This window comes from Gymnoscopelus braueri (assembly GCF_963280865.1).
Source record: "Gymnoscopelus braueri genome assembly, chromosome: 5".
NCBI classification, from domain to species: domain Eukaryota; kingdom Metazoa; phylum Chordata; class Actinopteri; order Myctophiformes; family Myctophidae; genus Gymnoscopelus; species Gymnoscopelus braueri.
This window is the reverse complement of record NC_137606.1, coordinates 56582732-56607229: the sequence shown is the minus strand read 5'-3', so window position 1 is coordinate 56607229 and position 24498 is coordinate 56582732. Positions and strand designations below refer to the sequence as shown.

Here is a 24498-nt window from a genome sequence, read left to right as displayed (position 1 = left end):
CAAGTGGTGGAAACAGTGCTCTCTGATTTTCACAATAAAATGTTATCCACCCGCGTTTAGTTCAGTATTATAATATGTTTCACCCAACACGTGTAAACTTAAGCTAATAGGTTAACAACAGTCTCGAGTCGGTCTCAGACAGTCAGGGGGGGAGAGGAGACGGAGACTCGGTCGAGAGAGGCAGAGAAATGCAGATGATGCATTGCATTGCACAGAGGTGTGTCCGTGAGCAAGACAAGGATTTAACTTAATTTAAATCAGCACAGTATAAGTTAACGTCAGTCAGCGCCGTCAGCGCCATCTTCATAATAGATAAATACACATTCAGAACAGAATAATAAAAATGTTTTAATTATATTAAAAAAATAATATCATATTTATTTATTTTCCTTATTTTTTTCCTTCGGGTTTTTTCGGGCTTTCGGGCCTAACATGACGGTAATACTCGGGTTCGGGCCGAGCCTCGGGCCGGCCCAGTCAGGCCCAGTTAGGGCCGAGCCTTAATTTTCAGGCCCGTTTCAGGCCTCTTCCCAGAGCCAAGTGAAAGAGTAAAAAACAGCAGAGGGCGCTGTTTTTCCTTTTTATTTGGCGATGGGTTCCCAGATTGATGGAACCCTAATGACTGAGAACTACATCCATGAAAATAAGAAGTCAGGTGTCTTTGAGATTGACAGCTGTCGTGGAGTCATCTGTGTCATCGCATCAGTGTCACTTTAGATGACTTTGGCTATTAAAAAATAGCAGATCTACAAGCTCATAGTGCCACGCTATGAGCTTATAGATCTGCTTTTTTTTTTTTTATCATGAAAATATGTGTAAATGTTTGAATATATATAGTTTTTAAAGCTAACATTTGCACCTCAAATCTTTGCTTCTGGGGGTCCCTGGAACAACATATTTTGAGATGGGGGGGTCCGCATATCATTTTGGGGGTCCTTGACATGAAAAAAGTTATATTATTAGGATTTAGATTGTTAGGATTTAGAAGACATTTGTAGAATCCCCCAGAAGCAAAGATTTGAGTTAAAATGTTCGCTTAAAAAAAATATATATATATATTCAAAGATTTCCAGACATGTTCACGATCTTTCAAATAATAGCCCAAAGAAAATCTTAAAATGGCACAGATGCGTTCCCGGTCTTAACACATTGGGTGCCAAAACCGTATATATACGGTTTTGCGCATACTAACGTTGAGTGCCAAAACCGTATATATACGGTTTTTGAAAAAAAAAAAAAAAAAATACTTTTTTTTTTTTTAATTTTTTTTTTTTTTTTCCTTCACAGCAACAGGAAATATCACTCCTACAAGATTTAGACTCCAATCCACCTCCTGGTTAACTTATGACTTCAAAAACCTGTATCTCGGCTCCTGTGCACTTTTTTTTTTTACAATGTTAATTTAACTATTTTCAACTGGCTGCAACTATGGAATGGATTTCCGAATGTTTTAAATTTTTTCCCCCCGATTGTACGAGACCTGTATGTGTGTAATGAGGGGATCACCGTGAGGACGGTGATCACTGAAAATATTTTGTGACTACTTGAAAAAGGTTCAAAATGTTTAAAAAGTCCTGGCACTCAAAGTATAATATTTTAATAAACCTCTGGCACCCAATGTGTTAATGGGTTAACTGAACTGAACATGAAGCGATACAGCGTTCTGTAGGCTACAGTATGCTAGCGCTAATAGACGGAGCCCGGGCCACAGAGACAGTAGGCCTATACATACACATAATATTCTAACATTTATTTTTCAATTTACAGTTGAATACAGACGGACCAATCAGGGGCAGCAGAGGCTGACTTTTGGGACGTGGAACGTAACTACGCTGGTGGGGAAGGAGCCTGAGCTGGTGCGGGAGGCAGAGCGCTACCGGTTAGACCTGGTGGGGCTTGCCTCCACACATAGCAAGGACTCTGGAACCAAACTCCTGGACAAGGGGTGGACCTTGTTTTATTCTGGAGTTGCTCAGGGTGTGAGGTCTCAGGCGGGTGTGGGGATACTCACAAGCCCCCGGTTGAGTGCCATCACGTTGGGGTTCACCCCGGTGGACAAGAGAGTCGCCTCCCTCCGTCTAAGGGTTGATGGGGGAAAACTCTGACTGTTGTCTGTGCGTACGCGCCAAACAAGAGTTCAGAGTATTCGGCCTTTTTGGATACCCTGCATGGGGTCCTGCATGGGGCTCCGGTGGGGGATTCCATAGTCTTGCTGGGGGACTTCAACGCACACGTGGGCAATGACGGGGATACTTGGACTGGCGTGATTGGGAGGAACGGTCTCCCTGATCTGAACCTGAGTGGTGGCTTGTTATTGGATTTCTGTGCTAGTCATGGACTGACAATAACAAACACCATGTTCAAACATAAGGATGCTCATAAGTGTACTTGGTACCAGAGTACCCTAGGCCAAAGATCAATGATCGATTTTGTAATCGTATCAGCTGATCTGAGGCCGCATGTTCTGGACACTCGGGTGAAGAGAGGGGCGGAACTGTCAACTGATCACCATCTGGTGGTGAGTTGGTTCAGATGGCGGGGGAAGCCTCTGGACAGACCTGGCAAACCCAAGCGTGTAGTGCGGGTGAACTGGGAACGTTTGGAGGAGACCTCTGTTCGGAAGGAATTTAACTCCCACCTCCGGCGGGACTTCTCTGGCATCCCTGTGGAGGTTGGGGGCATTGAACAGGAATGGGCAATGTTCAAAGCCTCTATTGCTAAAGCTGCGGCTGTGAGCTGTGGTCAGAAGGTCTTAGGTGCCTCAAGGGGCGGTAACCCTCGAACACCCTGGTGGACAGCGGTGGTCAGGGAAGCCGTCCGACTGAAGAAGGAGGCCTATCGGGGTATGATATCCCAGGGGACTCCAGAGGCAGTTGCAAGGTACCGACAGGCCCGAAGGGCGGCAGCCACAGCTGTGACGGAGGCTAAGCAGCGGGTGTGGGAGGAGTTCGGGGAATCCATGGAGAAGGACTTTCGGGCGGCACCAAAGTTGTTCTGGACGACCATACAGCACCTCAGGAGGGGAAAGCGGGGAACCATCCAAGCTGTATACAGCAAGGATGGGGCTCTGCTGACTTCAAGTGAGGAAGTCGTAGGGAGGTGGAAGGAACACTTTGAGGAACTCCTAAACCCAATGACATCAGACCCACCCTCCCTGACAGGAGCAGAGCCTGAGGATGATGGGGGATCGGCGTCAATCTCCCGGAAGGAAGTCATTGAGGTAGTTAAACAACTCCACAGTGGCAAAGCTCCGGGGGTTGATGAGATTCGTCCAGAAATGCTGAAGGCTCTGGGTGTTGAGGGGCTGTCTTGGTTGATACGTCTTTGCAACATCGCGTGGAAGTCTGGGACAGTACCGAGGGAGTGGCAGACTGGGGTGGTGGTCCCACTTTTCAAAAAGGGGGACCAGAGGTTGTGTGCCAATTACAGAGGTATCACATTACTCAGCCTCCCTGGGAAAGTTTATGCCAAGGTACTGGAAAGGAGGGTCCGGCCGATAGTCGAACCTCAGATTCAAGAGGAGCAATGTGGTTTCCGTCCTGGTCGTGGAACAACTGACCAACTCTTTACTCTGGCAGGGATCCTGGAGAGGGCCTGGGAGTATGCATATCCGGTCTACATGTGTTTTGTGGATTTGGAGAAGGCATATGACCGGGTCCCCCGGGAGTTTCTGTGGGAGGTGCTGCGGGAATATGGGGTGAGGGGGACCTTGTTGAGGGCCATCCAATCTCTGTACGCCCAAAGCGAGAGCTGTGTCCGTGTGCTCGGCAGTAAGTCGGATTATTTTCCAGTGGGGGTTGGTCTCAGACAGGGCTGCGCCTTGTCACCTATCCTGTTTGTGATTTTCATGGACAGGATCTCGAGGCGAAGTCGTGGCCGAGAGGGTATACGGTTCGGTGAGCTAAGGGTTGCGTCACTGCTTTTTGCGGATGATGTGGTCCTGATGGCACCATCGGTCCGGGACCTTCAGCTCTCACTGGATCGGTTCGCAGTCGAGTGTGCGTCGGCTGGGATGAAAATCAGCATCTCCAAATCTGAGGCCATGGTTCTCAGCAGGAAACCGGTGGATTGTGCAGTCCGGGTAGGGAATGAGGCTTTGCCCCAGGTGAAGGAGTTTAAGTATCTCGGGGTCTTGTTCACGAGTGAGGGGAGGACGGAGCAGGAGATCAGCCGGAGAATCGGAGCAGCAGGAGCGGTATTGCAGTCGCTGTACCGCACTGTGGTGACGAAAAGAGAGCTGAGCCAGAAGGCAAAGCTCTCGGTCTTCCGAGCAATCTTCGTTCCTACTCTCACCTATGGTCATGAAGTGTGGGTCATGACCGAAAGAATAAGGTCGCGGGTACAAGCGGCCGAAATGAGTTTTCTCAGACGGGTGGCTGGCATCTCCCTTAGAGATAGGGTGAGAAGTTCGGTCACCCGGGAGAGACTCGGAGTAGAGTCGCTGCTCCTTTGCTTGGAAAGGAGCCAGCTTAGGTGGTTCGGGCATCTAGTACGGATGCCTCCCGAGCGTCTCCCTAGGGAGGTCCTCGCTGCACGTCCCACTGGGAGGAGACCCCGGGGGCAGACCAAGGACCAGATGGGCGGATTACATCTCCACACTGGCCTGGGAACGCCTCGGGATCCCCCAGGAGGAAGTTGCTAATGTTGCTCAGGAGAGGAAGGTCTGGAGCTCTCTGCTGGAACTGTTGCCCCCGCGACCCGACTCCGGATAAGCGGTTGAAGATGGATGGATGGATGAAGATGGATGGAGTTGAATACAAATTGGTTTCGGTGTTCTCAGAGACATAACAACAGGAACACAAACACATGAAGTAAAAGATCAAATAGTTTTAAGAGTCCTCTCCTTAGACGAGTGTGTAACTGGACAGAAAGCCCAAAATAATATAATATAACTTTGACATAATCGCTTAAGGGACAGTTCACCCAATAATTGACTTTTTTAAAATCTATTAGTCACCCCATGGAGACTTGAATGCATGGATATTTTTTAGTTTTCGTCTCATTCCTAAGACAATAATGTGATGACCAGCGGACCGGGAGGAGACACAAACAGTCTCCTTTGTGTCTCCTACCGTAACCGCTGCCTACCGTTCCACCAGTCATCAATTTATTGGCTAAGGAATGAGACTAAAACAAAGAAAATATCCATGAATTCAAGTCTCCATGAGGTGACTAATTATGAACTGACTGAACTATCCCTTTAAAAACAATATATTATAATTTACATAAAAATTCCGCAGCGCTGGTTGAATTTCAGCAGCCGTGGGAAACACTGGTGTGTGTGAGTGTGTGCGTGTGTGTGTGTGTGTGTGTGTGTGTGTGTGTGTGTGTGTGTGTGTGTGTGTGTGTGTGTGTGTGTGTACCTGGTAGAGGCGGATGATGTGTGGGTGTCTCAACATCTTCATGATCTGCACCTCTCTGAAGATCTTCTTTAAGTTCTCATCGTCCAGCTGGGTCTTGTCTACGATCTTTATGGCCACCTGGACGGACAGAGAGAGAGAAGGGGTTAAAATCCTGATGAAACAGCTTTTTCTCTCATTTTATTTTGAAGTTTCAGTCTGAAACGGTGGCCTGTATGTTTCTGAACCAATCAGAAGGTCCCATCCCCTTGGGCTATGGGAAGGCATCAGCCAGTGAAGGCTATGCATCTCCCTCATAGATCCATGGATACAAGCTGTAGTAATGTACCTAGTTACTATTGATACCAAGTAATAATAAGTAATGTACTATTATTACTTTTTAAAGCACACCAGTAAATACTAGCCCATGCTTACATAACGGCAGTGGGACAACAATGTGTCCAGGTCCCTGGAACAACATGTTTTGAGATGGGGGTCCGCGGCCAAATACACAGTGGTGGAAAAAGTACTCAAATTCTTTACTTAAGTAAAAGTACCAATACTGCAATATAAAAATACTCTGTTACAAGTAAAAGTCCAGAATTAGAAATTTACTTGAGTAAAAGTACAAAATTATTGGCATCAAAATGTACTTAAAGTACCAAAAGTAAAAGTACTAAATATTTGAAAATAGCCGATCTACAAGCTCACAACGCGTCGCGATGCGACGCGTTGTGAGCTTGTAGATCTGCTATTTTCAAATAGCCTAGGTTTAAAATAGGTTTAAAGTCGTTAGTGTATGTTTCATTATATCATAATTTATATCTGCAAAGTAACTAGTAACTAAAGTTTTCAAGTAAATGTAGCGGAGTAAAAGTACAATATTTGCCTCTGAGATATAGTGGAGTAGAAGTAAAAGTATTGGAAATTGGAAATACTCAAGTAAAGTAAAAATACATATACACATACATATCATTGTGTGGGTCATGGAAAAGGTTTGAGCACCACTGATATAGCAATCAAACAACAATATGTTTGGCCACGGACCCCCATCTCTAAATATGTTGTTCCAGGGACCCCCCAGATGCGAAGATTTGAGATTTTTTTCTCCGCTTTATAAGAATATATATATATATATATAATCAAAGACTTGCACACATTTTCAAAAAACAGCAGCTACACAAGCTATGAGCTTGTAGATCTGCTATTTTTGAATAGCCAAAGTATAACATAATGGTTATAACTCTAATCTAAAATGACACAGATGTGTTCCCCGTATTAACTCATTCACTGCCAAGGACGACGTATGACAAGATTGAGTTTTTTTTTTTGGTCGGGGGCTGTGAATGATCCAAGCACCACCGAAGAAGAGTACACCACCGAAGAAGAGTACACCCAGAAATCACTGGGTGTACTCTTTAAAGGATTAATAAAAGTACATTTTTCCTCAGCTTTGTTTTCTGCTCGTTTAAAAAAAAAAAAAAGCCACATTCAAACGGCCATAGGTCTGGAATGGAGGCTAGCGGCCGGCCGGGTACACAGCACAGAGGACAGTGATGGGAGGGTAACAGGGGGGTCCAGTGTGTGTGTGTGTGCGCGTGTGTGTGTGACTGTGTGTGTGTGTCCTTGGATTGGATCAAGTAAAAGTAAATAATTACAATCAAAAAATAACTTTTTTTTTGTCTCCTGAGGACATGGAAAATTGTCCATGTCTCAAAATGCACGCACAGCGCACGCACACACACACACACACACACAAACACACACACACACACACACCCGTCACACAGACACACACACACACACCCGTCACACACACATACAGGTATTTGTCCTGTTGGCAGTGAAGAGAGACACACAGGGACCATGTGACCTCCCACCGGCTGACTTCCTGTTGTGGACAGGAAGAGGAAGTGAGGGAGAAGGAAGAGGGGGCTCATGGGAGAGAGCAGGCAGCAATGCATGCTGGGAAACCACCCAGCTCGCTGAGAGAAAGTTCCCCCTCTATCTGTCTGTGTGTGTGTGTGTGTGTGTGTGTGTGTGTGTGTGTGTGTGTGTGTGTGTGTGTGTGTGTGTGTGTGTGTGTGCGTGTGTTATACTTAGCCCATTCAATCAAGGAACGCATACTGTGTCACTTTAGATTTTTATCTATAACCATTATTTTACACTTTGGCTATTCAAAAATACAGATTTACAAGCTCATAGTGTGGCACCGAGTGCCGCACTATGAGCTTGTATATCTGCAATAAAAATAAAATCTTGCACATTATAGCAAATCTTTGAATATATATATTTTTAAACATTTTTTACTCAAATCTTTGCTTCTGGGGGATTCTACAAATGTCTAATAAATCCCAACAGTTTTCTGTAAAACGTATGTTTCTATATCAGTGGTTCTCAAACTTTTTCATGTCAAGGACCCCACAAATTATATGTATTTGACCGCCGACCCCCCATCTCAAAATATGTTGTTCCAGGGACCCCCCAGATGCAAAGATTTGAGTAAAAAAAATTTGCTTCAAAATATATATATTCAAAGATATTTTTCAAAAATAGCAGATCTACAAGCTCATAGCGTGGCACTTGGTGCCGTGCTACGAGCTTGTATATCTGCTATTTTTGAATAGCCAAAGTGTAAAAATAATGCTTTTTTAGCTCAAGTCTAAAAATGACACAGATCCAGACCCAGGTCTTAATGGGTTAAACTTATGATGCTATAATATCACTGGTTCTCAATTTTTTTTCATGTCAAGGACCACCCAAAACTGAATTGTATTCCCCCCCCCCCCCCCCATCTCAAAACATTTTGTTCCAGGGACGCCCAGAAGCAAAGATTTTTGTAAAAAGATGTATGTATGTGTATATATATATATATATATATATATATATATATATATATATATATATACATATACATATACATATACATATATATATATATATATATATATTAAAAGATTTGCAAACATTTTCACGAAAAGTGCTGCTGAGTGCCGCACTATGCCGCACTATGAGCTTGTAGATCTGCTATTTTTGAACAGCCAAAGAAATCTTAAATTGACACAGATATGTTCCTGGAGTGAAGGGGTTAAGAGCCAGATGTCCTCACAGGTATAGTAGAATGTGATAAATGGACGTAGTGAGAACAATGTCCCATGTCCCCGCAAGACAAAAACGCTTGTTTTATGATCATAATCATTCATTTACTTTTGATCGGTATAGGCTATACTATGCACTGCCTGTCTAAAACAGGCGATCTACAAGATCGGGCTATGTCTTGGGTCTGGGACTGACGTGCAATGAAACTCATTTTTTAAGATTCGGTTACAAATGGCAAAAAATGCTAAAAATGTGCAGTACGGTATTACAATGGTGTGTGTGTACATTGTCCTTTGTATAGTCCAGTGAATGTAGTGTGTTACTGCATGTTGGCATGTGTGTCTTGGTTCTATTTTAGGCTCCTGACTTCTATTATTAGTACTGGAACCGATCCAGTTCTGTTGATGTAATCACTGCCTTCCACAATGGAGGGAGAACACACACACACACACACACACACACACACGATTAATTAAGCGAAAGGAAATTCCCTTTTCGGAAAACTACGACTAAATATATTTACCATGTTGTCAACAAATGAACTAAACTAATGTGTTAGGGAGGGACTAGTGGAGAAGAGATCCAGTAGAACTAAAAGACATTCCTAATTTAATTCACGCTAAATGATGTTATCAGGTAAGCTTGAAATACAATGCAAGCTAAAGAAACCACCTGTAACTGACCTGTAACTGATTAGAAAAAAAGTGAATGACCCAGAGTTGCTTAATTAGTTCTTAAATTCAAAGATAGGGTTAGGTATTCATTCATTCTTTCATTCATTAATCACATTTTGCAATCTAATAATTAGTTTAGTAATTATCGTTTAAAGATGCCATTGGTTTAGTAATTATCAACTAATGCACTCTGATGGGATTCACATCTTCCACCCACTGTGAAATGTTTGACATTTTCCCCCCATATGAAATAGATGATTATTATCATTCAACCAAAGCATAAAAGCACCGGTCTTAGATCTACTGGATCTCTGCTCCACGAATCCCTCCCTGACATTTTACTCTAGATTGTATTTGTTGACAAAATGGTCAGTATATTTAGTCATAGTTTAAGTCATCATAGCTTAGTTTCAATCAACATTTATTGTCACAGTTTTAGTGAAAAAAAAAAAAAGAACTCTGATGAACAGCCTGGACGACAACAGGACTTAAATAACCGTTAGCTGCAGTCCTTACACCAGGGGTTCTGAAACTATCTCATGTCAAGGACCCCCAAAATGATACGTTTTTGGCTGCGGACCCCACACATCGCAAAAATATTTTGTGAAAGAAAAAAATATAGCAGATCTACAAGTCTCTTGTAGATTCGTAGACTCTTCGTTTTTTTTGGTGGGGGGGGGGGGTCGGGGCTCTGTGAATGATCCAAGCACCACCGAAGAAGAGTACACCCGGAATTGACGTCATTAAAAAAATTAAAAGCTCGTTTATCTAACGGGTCCATTTGGTTCCATTTGCACACTCTGAGTTAAATTAACATTGATTTTACAATATAAATTGGGGTCCCAGAGATATAAATGCCATTAAATGGGGGTCCGTAGCCTCCAACGCATGTCAAACTGGGGGTCCTTGAAATTAAAATGGTTGAGAATCACTGCTAGAGCCGTAAAAAATCTCTTAAAAAAGGCGTAAAAAAAAGTCTCTTATGGGGGTCCCGGGCATATCTTTTCAAATGGGGGTCCGCGGGCTAATAAGTGTTATTTTGGGGGTCCTTGACATGAAAGAGATTGAGAACCACTGTATTACACCATTTTGTTTAACCCATCAAGACCTGGAACGCATCTGTGTCATTTTTGGATTTGAGCTAAAAAGCATTATTTTACACTTTGGCTATTTAAAAATAGCAGATCTACAAGCTCATAGCGCGGCACCGAGTGCCGCGCTATGAGCTTGTAGATCTGCTATTTTTTTTTTATCGTGAAAATGTGTGCAAATCTTTGAATATATATTGTTTAAAGCGAACATTTTTAACTCAAATCTTTGCTTCTGGGGGGTCTCTGGAACAACATATTTTGAGATGGCGGCCAAATACATATCATTTAAGGGGTCCTTGACATGAAAAAGTTTGAGAACCACTGATATAGAAATCCTACGTTTTTTTTCAAAAAACTTAGGATTTAGAAGAAATTTTGTAGAATGGGCCTCAGGTCTTAATGGGTTAATGCCAGCCCCTCCTATGGGAGGTGGAGAGGTCAACAGGTCCATGTGGTCAGTCTGCTGCATCCTCCTTTACTCTGAGAACACTCAGTCCTCCTCCATGCAAATACTTTCACAACAGGGAAATGGCAGTGAAATCACAGTGTGTGTGTGAGAGTGTGTGTGTGTGTGTGTGTCCGTGTGTGTGTGTGTGTGTGTGTGTGTGTGTGTGTGTGTGTGTGTGTGCGCGCACGCCAGGCAGGGCCATAAAACCCTGTGCCAGGTGCCTGGCTGCCAGTGTGTTTGATGTGATGGGAGGTCCTGATAACATGGCATCACATCAGGCCTATATGGGACACTGTACCGGTGGAGTGCCATCATGTTCTCTCAGTAAAGTGAAGCCGGTGTGTTTGGCCAACTAACATGGTGTCTATACAGAGATGTGTGAATGGTGTCAGGGCTGCCACCATTACACATTTAGGTTGACGATGAACACATTACCTGCCATTCACGGTAATAACCGTGATTATCGTTATCTGCCGTTACCTGCCAATTTCTTTTGGGGGAAAAACGTCCAGAACCCAAGATAACGTGATCCGAAGATGTACTGCTCCATTCACTTCCTGATTAATTACTTTAAAATCCTGTATCTCGGCTCCCGTGTACTTTTTTTTTTTACCATGTATTTTTGGCGAAATATGCTATTTTCAACTGGCTCCAATTATGGAACGGATTACCACGATCGTTTTTTTTTTCTTTTTCTCCTCTATTCTACGAGACCTCTATGTGTGTAATGAGGGGATCACCGTGAGGACGGTGATCACGGAAAATATTCTGTGACTACATGAAAAGGTAAAAAAAACGTTAAAAACGCTGGCTGGCACTGGCTTTACCCCGTTAAAAAAAAAACTCTGGTAGGGAATGTGTTCATTGTCACTCAAATAATTGCGATTAACGATTTAATTGTGTGTTTGTCCGTTGAACACATTGGAACATTATTAATACAGGCCTCCTAATAAAAAAAAATGCACAGAGTAGATATGACAAATAACTTAAATATACAAATAAATTATTGACATATGCAAAAATAGCAGAAATAGCTGATCTACAAGCTTACATCGAGTCACTTTGTGACACGTTGTAAGCTTCTGTGAGAGAAACGTGCGACGAGGTCTATGAAAACGAGCCCAAAAAGCAGCGACCAGTTTCACCACTTGAGCCCTATGGCATCAGCTATTTTCAAAAAAGAATCTTGAAAGCAAGCCCAAATAAGCAACTACACTTCCAACACAAGCTCAAAGTCGCTTATAATAAGCAGATCTGGCAACGTTGGCAGGCCAGCCCTGCCAGCTCAAACGCATTAGCGCGACAATGTGCACATCGGCCGACTGCCTTCTGCTGAACTAAATGACAACTTATGCCAACAGACCTACCAGTCTGTTGTAGTCCGTTTGGTGGAGAGTCACCTTTAGACATGGATTGGACATGGAGGACAATGGGGGTTGGCATTCCTCCTTCAGCTCCACGGACCAGAGCAGGAAAACAACACCGTCTTTAGAGGTTCAACTGCCTGTGTCTGTGCGCGTGTGCGTGTGCGTGTGCGTGTGTGTGTGTGTGTGTGTGTGTGTGTCTCTCACAGTGAACCACTGCTCTTCCTGTATGCCTTGTTCTCTCACAACAACAACAGAACAAACAGTGCAGACACAGAGGCATGGAGAGAAGATGTTCATAGAACCATTGTGTTCCCTTCCAGAGGAGGAGGAGGCCATTCCCAAGGCCAGGGAATCCATAAGAAGCAGAACATATTGGATAGAAACTGGGCCTCTTCCTTACTTCCTTTTCACAGACCTGTTACCAATGATACGTAATGAAGGCTCTGTTCCATTCTGGTCAAACAGAGTCAGGGTGTTGATATCCAGTGGTGGAAAAAGTACTCGCATGTTTTACTTAAGTAAAAGTATCAATCAATGTCGAAATGCTCTGTTCCAAGTAAAAGTCCGGGATTCAAAATTAACTTGAGTAAAAGTACGAAAGTATTGGCATCAAAAATGTACTTAAAGTACCAAAAGTAGAAAGTACTCATTATGCAGAATGTCCCATTTCACACAACCTGGCCTGGCACAACATATTTTCAGACGGGGGTCCGCGGCCGCCACATAGATATCAATTTGGGGGTCCTTGGCACGAGAAAGTTTGAGAACCACTGCGTTAAGGAACCGGAACCTTTACAAACCTTAAAGGATCCAAAGCCGATTGGTTGAGGTGAAAGTCCTATATATGCATTAGAGATGCGCGGATAGGGTTTATCGTCACCCAAATCCACATATACATGTTCATTATCCACCCGCCATCCAACCGCGGTTAATTATACCATCCTATTTCTAGATCTGCACCGACCGCATCAAATTATTATTATTTTCCTGACGTTAGTTTTCTTATAAACAATGTTACTCACCACTGTCTGTCGTGATGTAGTGACTGTATATCTGCGTTTTATAAGCCACTTTTGGGGTAATTTGGCGCTTGTTTTGGGCTTGTTTTCATAGTTTTCTGTTTTCTGCTTATTTCTCTCGCAAAATCTGGCAACACTGGCTGCAGCCGTTACAAAGACCCCTTGCCGGTAAGGCAACGTGCCTAGGCGGCTAATTTGTGCCTGATGTAAAATGACGTAATATCAAAATACTACAAACGCATGCACGGCGAGATGTTGTGCTTTTTAAAAGCTATAATAGGCCTATAGATTGATATCATTAATGTAATTCCCAAAAAAAATCACCCCGCGGTTTATCCAATATTAATTCATTATTATATTTGATTGACCCAAATCCACCCAAACTGCGGTTAACTGTGGCAACCGCGGCTAAAACCTCGATCCGCGCATCTCTAATATGTATTAACAGACCACAGACCTCTGCAGGGTGCTCTGCAGTGTGTCTATAAGGACCAGAGCCTCTCAGAGAAGCTGATAGCACTGACCAGGGTACAGTAGTGTGTGTGTGTGTGTGTGTGTGTGTGTGTGTGTGTGTGTGTGTGTGTGTGTGTGTGTGTGTGTGTGTGTGTGTGTGTGTGTGTGTGTGTGTGTGTGTGTGTGTGTGCACGCATGTGCTGCCAGCTTCTATGACTGTGGAATTTTCCATTGAAAGATCTAAGCTGACACACACACAAACAGTCACACACACACACACACACACACACAGCTGAAGTGTCATATAGCCCCATCCGATCACAAGACAGTGACCTCAGCTCCATGCTGGAGCCCCCCCCCTTCTAAAGGCCTGGTGGACGCATCTGTGTCATTTTTTTGAATTTGAGCTAAAAAGCATTATTTTATACTTTGGGCTATTCAAAAATAGCAGATCTACAAGCTTATAAGCTTGTAGATCTGCAAAAAAAAATAATTTGCAAATCTTTGAATATATATATTTTTTTTTTTAAAGCGAACATTTTTTAATTCATATCTTTGCTTCTGGGGGGTCCCTGGAATACAATATTTTGAAATGGGGGTCCATGGCCAAATACATATAATTTTGGGGGTCCTTGACATGAAAACGTTTGAGAACCACTGATATTAAAGCTGTTAGGATTTAGAAGACATTTGTAGAATCCCCCCCAAAGATTTGAAGCAAAGATTTGAGTTAAAACTGTTCACACATTTTCACGATATTTTCTTGTTCTTTCACACCACAAATCTTCTCTTGTCCCCTGGCACAAAACATTTCCAGATGGGGGTCCACGACCAAATACATATCATATCAAATACATAGATCTGATATGGTTAACACATTGGGTGCCAGAGGTTTATTCAAATATTATACGTTCAGTGCCGGCTATTCTTCCATCCACTTACGTTGATACGTTTCGTGCTGTAGAAGCCCCGACGCGGAAGTGCATGTAAACAAAACGTGCGTGCGAGACGGTGGAGGGTCCCGACTAACGCCTGGAACAATAATATTTCTATCGCGATCCTCCATTGCAGAGTGATCGCCGATCGAAAACGGCTCGCTTCCACCACGTTAAAAATAAATGGAGATATTACGCTTTTAGTCAAGGAGATAACATTGGAAAGGCCGACCGGAAGGATTTTTGACATGGATCCACATCCGGCCTCTCCTTCTCAGAAACTCCTTGGATGATCCCAAAGTTTCGTTAGAGCGCCCCACGTGGGCCCCACGTATAAAAATAAAATTGGGTCAAAAACGGTCCGGACCGTTTTTGGCACAAGAGACGCAGAGAGACACTGGGGCGGCAGTGGCTCAGGGGTAGAGTGGCCGGATGGCAACCGCAAGGTTCCCAGTTCGATCCCGGGCTCTCACAGAGTTAGTGTGGAAGTGTCCTTGAGCAAGAAACTGAACCCCTAATTGCTCCTGATGAGCAGGTTGGTGCCTTACATGGTTTCCTCCGCCATCGGTGTGTGAATGTGTGTGTGAATGTGTGTGTGAATGGCACAATCTATGTAAAGCGCTTTGGATAAAAGCGCTATATACTGTAAATGTACCATTTATTTAACCTTTTCTTGCATGTTTTGAAAGTTTTGAAAATAAGACATTTTACACATGCAGAATATTTAGAGAAAGCATGGGACAAACGGACATAGAAAACATTATGTGATGTAGATTTATCTTAGTTTTTGGGGGTATTAACCAAATCATTGTGTTTTTATGCGTGCTGTGTTTTCTGTTCTCCAAGAAGTGAATGTGATATTGTTTTATTGATGTTGTTTTGGTGTCTTATAATCCCGTAGAGCAGTGGTTCTCAACCAGTGGTCCGTAGACCACTACTGGTCCTTGAAGGGGTTCCAGGTGGTCCCCAGCTAAATGGAGTTTGTAACCAAATGGACCCTTAAAAGATCTTTAACTCTTGAGAGCGTTAAAATGAAACAAAATGGACCCTTATAGATCTTTAACTCTTGAGAGCGTTAAAATGAAACCAAATGGACCCTTACGGGTTTCATTTTACACTCTCCTGAGTTAGATTATTGTTAAACATCTGCATTACTTAATGTACAATAAGGCTGCACAATTAGAGAATGTAGAAGAATTGTCATTTTGACAAAATCTTATCCAACGATAACAAAATATTCTAAGTCTCGGGTCTGAGAGTCTAAATCTCATCAAACGGTGGTTCCGTGGTTCAAATGACGAATAAATAATGGGCCTTGATATGAAAAGAGTTGAAAACCACTGCCGTAGAGGATGGATGGGGTAAAAAAAACACACACACATTTTTTTATCAAATGATCAAAACAGTAAATGGCACAAATCTGCACCAAAGATAAGACACACACACACACAGACACACCTCAACTGGAATGTTCAAATATGAATGTAAATGTGTGTTTTTCATCTGCCCACTGAAGTGGTTAGATGGGTGCCTTTTCAGAGCTCTGTTTATTTGAATATTTATCTGTATCACAATGAAATGTTTTTCTCATGTATGACTTCATGGTCAGGAGGACGATTTTGATGTTTTCATAACTGAAATGACTCTTTGTGAGCTGTTGTTACATAACATGTTGGTTACTGTGTACACACACACACACACACACACACACACAGCTTTCATCAAGTACAGCATGATTTAGCCTACAGCATTGGTTGTTCACCAGTGTTGCCAGATTGTGTGAGAGAAATAAGCAACCAGGTCTATGAAAACAAGCCCAAAAGAACTGACTTGGCCACAAGAGCACTTTAAAGCTATACGTCGGCTATTTGAAAATAGCCGATCTACAAGCTCACAACACGTCGCAATGAGACACATTGTGAGCGTGTAGATCTGCCATTTTCTTTTTTACGTTTGGACGAATTGGAATGTTTTTGTAAAAAAAAATCATCATATTTGAACTGGGGACCCCCCACCCTGACGAGCACATGGAATTTAGGAGTTGGAGGCATTACATTTAGTTTGATTCCACAGGGGTGTTGTGAGCTTGTAGATCGGTTATTTTCACAATTTGTATTATATATATTTTTTTATTATTATTTATTATTTGACAATTTGGCCAATATTTGACCAGTTTTTATATATTTTTTTGGGGGGGATTAATGGCCCGGGCCGCTGGTGTGTCGGTCTGGGAACCAATAGGCTGACAGCGTGTCGTGGGTTCGAATCCCGATCCCGACGACCTTTGCTGTGCGTCACTCCCCATCTTTCTCCACATTCCCTGTCAGTCTACATGCATAGACTGACCTCCCCCCCCCCAAAAAAAAAGTGTTTTAACAAATACATATCAATTTGGGGGTCCTTGACATGTCCCTGGAACAACATGATTTGAGATGGGGGTCCGCGGCCAAATACATATCATTTAGGGGGTCCTTGACATGGAAAAGTTGGAGCACCACTGATATTATAGCAGCATACTGTTAGAATTTAGAAAACATTTTTAGATATGTATTTGGCCCGCGGACCCCCCATCTCAAAATGTTTAGTTCCATGGACCCCCCCCCCCCAGAAGCAAAGATTTGAGTTACAAATGTTCACTTTAAAAAATATATATATATAAAATGTTCAAGACTTTGCAAAAATATCAGATCTACAAGCTCATAGCGCAGCACTCGGTGCCGCGCTATGAGCTTGTAGATCTGCTATTTTTGAATAGCCAAAGAAAACTAAAAATGACACTGAATAATTTTGAACAAATACATATTAATTTGGGGGTCCTTGACATGACATTGTTTGAAAACCAGTGCCTCTCCCTCTCCCTGTTAGAACACAATGTGGAAAACTATGAGAATCCATCTTCTGAGCAGATTGTTTAGACACAAAGAAGTGACGAATGGGACACGTCAGGGTACAATGAGCCCATACATAACAATAAGTGTCCAAATAAAAAGGCTTTTTTCAGGCCATAAAAGTCTCTCTGACAATGGACACAGGGAGTAGAAAGCGGGCAAGAACCCAAAAGCCTGAGCAATCACCACCAGCAGCGCTCCTGCTACTAAAACCAATAGAACTGGTGAAAACCCTGGTCCTTATGTTGATGTATATCTGGTCCCATACAGGCACCCCACACAACTATTCATTATTGAATATCACACAGTTAGTTTACACAATAACGTCTCCTTCCATTTGTCAATATCTTAATATATAACGCAGAATGTGTCATTTTAGATTTCAGAGTGCCACGCTACGAGCTTGTAGATCTGCTATTTTTGTGCAAGTCTTTGAATATATACGTTTTTTAAAGCTAACATTTTTTACCAAAAATATTTGCTTCTGGGGGATTCTACAAATGTCTTCTAAATCGTATATATATATATATATATATATATGTTACAGGTAAATTGGCATTCCAGGTAAATTGGAAAAGTGGCGCTTGTTTTCACCCCCCAGGCAATTCTGTAGAATCAACGCTAGAGGGCAATGCAAGCCAGACATGAGCCCCACACCACACACATTTTTTGCATAATCGTCTCTAATTAATGGATCTGTTTGAAAGTAAAAAAATATATAAAAATGCATGGCCTGTTCTTTGCCATAGTAGATTACTGGTACTGGTCTTTGTCAGTCATTTCTGAGTATAATCTAAGTTATTTGTCATATATCTGCCTCGTGCAACTTTTTGTTTACAAAGCCCAAAAGGCCAACAGAAACGTAATGATCATTGATGTGATGATGCTACAGGGTCCGATGTCAAACACACAATTAAGTCATTAACCCTCATTATCTGTAGGACGTCAAATCTAAAATCTAATGACGGTGACACAGCCCTGTACAGTTAAGCAGCTCTGAGTCTGAATGAACACATGCAAAGAAAAACACCCCAAAAAATATATTTTATTGGCAAAACGATTTACCCATTAAACCGGGAACGCATCTGTGTAACCACTTAAACAATTATTTTATACTTTGGCTATTCAAAAATAGCAGATCTACAAGCTCATAGCACGGCACCGAGTGTCGCGCTATGAGCTTGTAGATCTGCTATTTTTTTTAAACCGTGAAAAGATGTGAAAATCTTTGAATATACATATTTTCTAAGCAATTTTTATTTCAACTCAAATCTTTGCTTTTGTGGGGGTCCCTGGAACAACATATTTTGAGATGGGGGGGTCGAAGGCCTAATATATATACATTTGGGTGGTCCTTGAGATGAAAATGTTAGAGAAATAGCCATGCGCAGAGCAAGTTCTGCCAGGGAACTCAGTGCAGTTGTTGACGGCCGACCATTGGACCACCTCAGCTCCACGTTCACATCCACTCATCCAATCACACACTCATATCAGTCTCAGACCTCTCTATTGAAGCTGGAAGTTGGCACTAATCATCCTGCTTGCTTTTGTTGCTGCTCATGCTATTGCTGCTGCTGTCACTGCTGCAGGGCTGTCAACTTTCCTCAGAAATGATATTCGAATATTGGTCTTAAAATGTGCAGATATTCGAATATTATTATTATTATTATTATTATACAAAAATATGATATATTTTTTTCAATTTAGTTTTTTTCCAATTTAGTTTTTTGACAGAAACAGTACAAAAAATGTAGTGCTCGGATCCAATAAAACATATCTTTTGTTTGTTTTTATAACTTGTCCCTGTCAAATAAACATTACAAAAAATATATATATATATATATATATATATATATTATTATTTGTATTCGAATATTAATTTTCATATTCGAATATACATATTTTCCCAATATTCGAATAATATTCGAAAATCGAATATTCGTTTGACAGCCCTACACTGCTGTTTTTTTGTAAAATATTTTTTATCCCTCGATTTTGTAACCCTTTTTTCACCCGGTGCCAATTTGCTAAGTGATCCTGGGCACTACACTCCCCCCACCAGCCTAGGGAGGCCAGGGCCGAGCTCATGCCTCCTTCAATGCATGAGAGCCAACTGACCTTCTTGTCACCTGACAGGGGAGAGTTTCCCCGGTAGGACGTAGCGCGTGGAAGTAACACGTTATTCCAACCAGTTCCCTTCCCCTCCATCAGGCGCCCCGGCTGACCAGGGGGAGGGTTACAGCATGTTTTTTGTGAGGGTATTAACTACCCTAGGAGACACGGGGAGAACATGCAAACTCCACACAGAAAGGCCCTTTCACCAACCCCACCTAGGGTATGGGCACTGATGACGCGGAGGAGACGACACGCCCCCAGCGCCCCCGGCGGGAATCGAACCCAGGACCTTCTAGCTGTGAGGCGACAGCACTACCCAGTGGTTACACCGTGCCCCCTACACTGCTGTCTTGCTAAATTGCTACTCACCCTCCACCACCCCAGCTACCACCTGTGGTTTTTGGATCTGCTGTTTATGTACTATGGGGGGGATTCTGAGTCCCTATGGTTAGGAGATGTGCTTTATCAGAGTACCTAGAAGCAGATCCAATTCATCACCAAACCATAATAAATACATCGCTCATTTTATATTCAATACAAATATCTTCATAAGTTGTCTTTATCCATTCATGAGTTGTCCTGACAGAACCACTGACATTATAGCAACATAGGTTTTTTCAAAAAAACTGTTAGGATTTAGAATACATTTTGTAGAATCGGAACCTCAGGCCTTAACTCATTCAGTGCCATTGACGTCGCCGACGTCCGTTTTTTCATAAGCCCAGAGTGCCATTGACGTCGCCGACGTCCGTTTTTTCATAAGCCCAGAGTGCCATTGACGTCGCCGACGTCCATTTTGAAAAATAAATGTAAAAAAAAATATGTATCAGTATCTCGGCTCCTGAGCACTTTTTTTTACTATGACGTTTTTGGCCCAGACATGGTATTTTCAACATCAGACAATTAATGTCAACAAGGTCGCGATGACCTCGTTGACATTTGTGAAACCACACAGTGCAACCCTCAGTGATTAGCACCCATCAGGGGATCGATTGTACTGGAGATAAAAATGCTGTGACTACTTGAAAATCTAAGAGAAATTGAAAAATCTCTGGCACTGGGACCTCACAGCCAGAAATAAGTCTGGCACTGCATGAGTTAATGGATTAAGAATAAAAACGTGTGTTTTGTAACATTTGGCCGAAGACGTACATTTAGTCAAAGTCACGACGGCTTCGGTTAGTGTCGTCGGTGAGTGGGGCGTGAAGGGGTTAACCCTAGAGAGAAGTTTACTGGGTTCACTGTGTGGTGTTGTCTGATGGAAAAACACCAAGTGAGCCGGTTCATGAGAGACCAGCATAACCTCCTGTATATAGAGACCAGCATAACCTCCTGTATATAGAGACCAGCATAACCTCCTGTATATAGAGACCAGCATAACCTCCTGTATATAGAGACCAGCATAACCTCCTGTATATAGAGACCAGCATAACCTCCTGTATATAGAGACCAGCATAACCTCCTGTATATAGAGACCAGCATAACCTCCTGTATATAGAGACCAGCATAACCTCCTGTATATAGAGACCAGCATAACCTCCTGTATATAGAGACCAGCATAAACCTCCTGTATATAGAGACCAGCATAACCTCCTGTATATAGAGACCAGCATAAACCTCCTGTATATAGAGACCAGCATAACCTCCTGTATATAGAGACCAGCATAAACCTCCTGTATATAGAGACCAGCATAAACCTCCTGTATATAGAGACCAGCATAAACCTCCTGTATATAGAGACCAGCATAACCTCCTGTATATAGAGACCAGCATAAACCTCCTGTATATAGAGACCAGCATAAACCTCCTGTATATAGAGACCAGCATAAACCTCCTGTATATAGAGACCAGCATAACCTCCTGTATATAGAGACCAGCATAAACCTCCTGTATATAGAGACCAGCATAAACCTCCTGTATATAGAGACCAGCATAAACCTCCTGTATATAGAGACCAGCATAACCTCCTGTATATAGAGACCAGCATAACCTCCTGTATATAGAGACCAGCATAAACCTCCTGTATATAGAGACCAGCATAAACCTCCTGTATATAGAGACCAGCATAAACCTCCTGTATATAGAGACCAGCATAACCTCCTGTATATAGAGACCAGCATAACCTCCTGTATATAGAGACCAGCATAACCTCCTGTACTGTATATACAGTGGAGGAGAGAAACCTCTCATCTTCATATTGTAACTTTTTGTGTTTTTTGGTAAATTAATGCCCTACACAAAGGCATCAAAAGTAGCAGATCTTCAAGCTCGAAATGTGGCAGATCTGATATGGATCTGATATACTGTACGTCCAAGACTACGGTACTTAAGTAAATCATACAGTTTTTTAAATGTTTCAAATACTCGATATTTCTACTCCACTACATCTCAGAGGCAAATATTGTACTTTTTTACTCCACTACAATAATTGCAAAAATGTACACTTAGATTATTATTACAAAATGTGTCAATTAAGTCCCATTCTACTTCTAAGCTAGTTTTGACAATTTTATTTGCTGTGAGTACTTTTATTTTGGTAGTGTAATTTGATGTCAATACTTTTGTAGTATTTCTACATTGTTGTATTGCTACTTTTACTTAAGTAAAAACTCTGAGTACTTGTTCCAGACACTGTATGTATACACACACACACACACACACACACACACACACACAGTGGCTGTATCAACATGAAACACACTGGAACACAGGGATGTAACACTTCAACTGAACCTACATGACCAAGTCACTGAAGTCAGGGAGTTCAAAACACACACACACACACACACACACACACACACACAGACACGTTCTGGTCAAAATGATGCCATAACAGCCACCTGTAATCATGTCTACTGGAAGCTTGTCTGGTACTGTGTGTGTGTGTGTGTGTGTGTGTGTGTGTGTGTGTGTGTGTGTGTGTGTGTGTGTGTGTGTGTGTGTGTGTGTGTGTGTGTGTGTGTGTGTGTGTGTGTGTGTGTGTGTGTGTGTGTGTGTGTGTGTGTGTTAGGGCTGGTAACTTTCCTCAGAAATGATATTCGAACATTGGTCATAAAAATTGGCAGATATTCGAATATATTCGAATATTATTATTATTATTATAAGGTGTAGGGGTCAAGATTAGACATTTAGAGGTTAGGTGTAGGGGTCAAGATTAGACATTTAGAGGTTAGGTGTAGGGGTCAAGATTAGACATTTAGAGGTTAGGTGTAGGGGTCAAGATTAGACATTTAGAGGTTAGGTGTAGGGGTCAAGAGGTTAGGTTTAGGGGTTTAGTGTTTTGCTATGTTTGTTTATTTTTAACCCATTAAGACCTGGAACGTATCTGTGTCACTTTTTGATTTGAGCTAAAAAAAATAAGCATTATTTTACACTTTGGCTATTCAAAAATAGCAGATATACAAGCTCATAGCGCAGCACATGAGCTTGTAGATCTGCTATTTTTGAAAAATCTTGAAAATGTGTGCAAATCTTTGAATATATATTGTTTTAAAGCGAACATTTTTAACTCAAATCTTTGCTTCTGGGGGGTCCCTGGAACAAAATATTTTGAGATGGGGGTCCCCGGCCAAATACATATCATTTTGGGGGTCCTTGACATGAAAAAGTTTGAGCACCACTGATATAGAAACATACGTTTTTGTCAGAAAACTGTTGGGATTTAGAAGACATTTGTAGAATCGGCTTCAGGTCTTAATGGGTTAAGTACAAAGTAATTAAATATGTGTCATACTCGCTGAATATTCCATGATTTTTCAAAGGCAGGTAAAAACACATTTTTACTCTGGCAGTGAAAGAGTTAAGAATAGAAACACAAAGACACAGGTACATGACCTCAGGTCTAAGCTATACGGTGAGTCAGCAAAAAAGGCCTTTTAGAAAATGTTCTGCATGTCTCTGTCTGCCATGATGACAATAACACATGACCTCACAGTGTGTGTGTGTGTGTGTGTGTGTGTGTGTGTGTGTGTGTGTGTGTGTGTGTGTGTGTGTGTGTGTGTGTGTGTGTGTGTGTGTCTGTGTGTGTGTGTGTCTGTGTGTGTGTGTGACTGTGTGTGTGTGACTGTGTGTGTGTGTGTGTGTGTGTGTGTGTCTGTGTCTGTGTGTGTGTGTGTGTGTGTGCGCGTGTGTGTGAGCGAGCGAGCTTGTAAATCGTCTATAATCACTATTTTCAACAGATGAAGTCATAAGAGATGAAAGGAAATGATTGGTGACGATCTATGCAGACCTAATCGTCACCGCTGCTTTCGACCAATAGCAAATGTCAATGCCGTTCAGAAGGGGAGGGGCAGCTACAACCACAGTGATGATGATCGCTATGGGAACCAGTGAGATTACAAACGAAACGCAGCGAGCGTTTCTACGACACAAGAGCTTCAAGACAACGGGCATCGCCCCGGGCAACCAGCTACGTCACCCACCCACCCACCCACCCTGATCTCACACACACACACACACACACACACACACACACACACACACACACACACACACACAGGATGATGGAGTACCGCTATCCTGAAGCCGATTCTACATGTCTCCTAAATCTCAACAGTATTCTGAAAAACAAATGTTTCTATGTCAGTGGTGTTCAATCTTTTTCATGTCCAGGACCCCCAAAATGATATGTATTTGGCCGCAGACCCCCATCAAAATATGTTGTTCCAGGGACCCCCCAGAAGCAAAGATTTTAGTTAAAAATGTCAGCTTTAAAAATATATATATTCAAAGATTTGCACACATTTTCACGATTTTTCAAAAATAGCAGATCTACAAGCTCGTAGCGCGGCACTCGGTGCCGCGCTATGAGCTTGTATATCTGCTATTTTTGAATAGCCTAAGTGTAAAATAATGCTTTTTAACTCAAATCTAAAAATGACACAGTTCCAGGTCTTAATGGGTTAAATACACTGCAGGCCTTCTGTGATGTCATGTAACACGTGCGCACACACCCCCCCCCCCCCCCCCACACACACACACACACGTATTACTTTATCTGCCAATCTATATCACCCGATGTTTAAGACCAATATTGGAATATAATTTGTGAGGAACGTTATCAGCCCTACA

The 24498-nt window shown here is 42.3% G+C and overlaps 1 protein-coding gene across 1 annotated transcript in view; it reads right to left on the bottom strand.

Annotated features, from left to right (window-relative positions):
• Positions 1 to 24498, bottom strand: part of sik3 (SIK family kinase 3) — a 111896-nt gene that overhangs the window by 65008 nt on the left and 22390 nt on the right. The window contains 1 exon segment of the mRNA XM_080428934.1: positions 5364 to 5480. Coding sequence (XP_080285060.1) covers positions 5364 to 5480 — 117 coding nt within the window.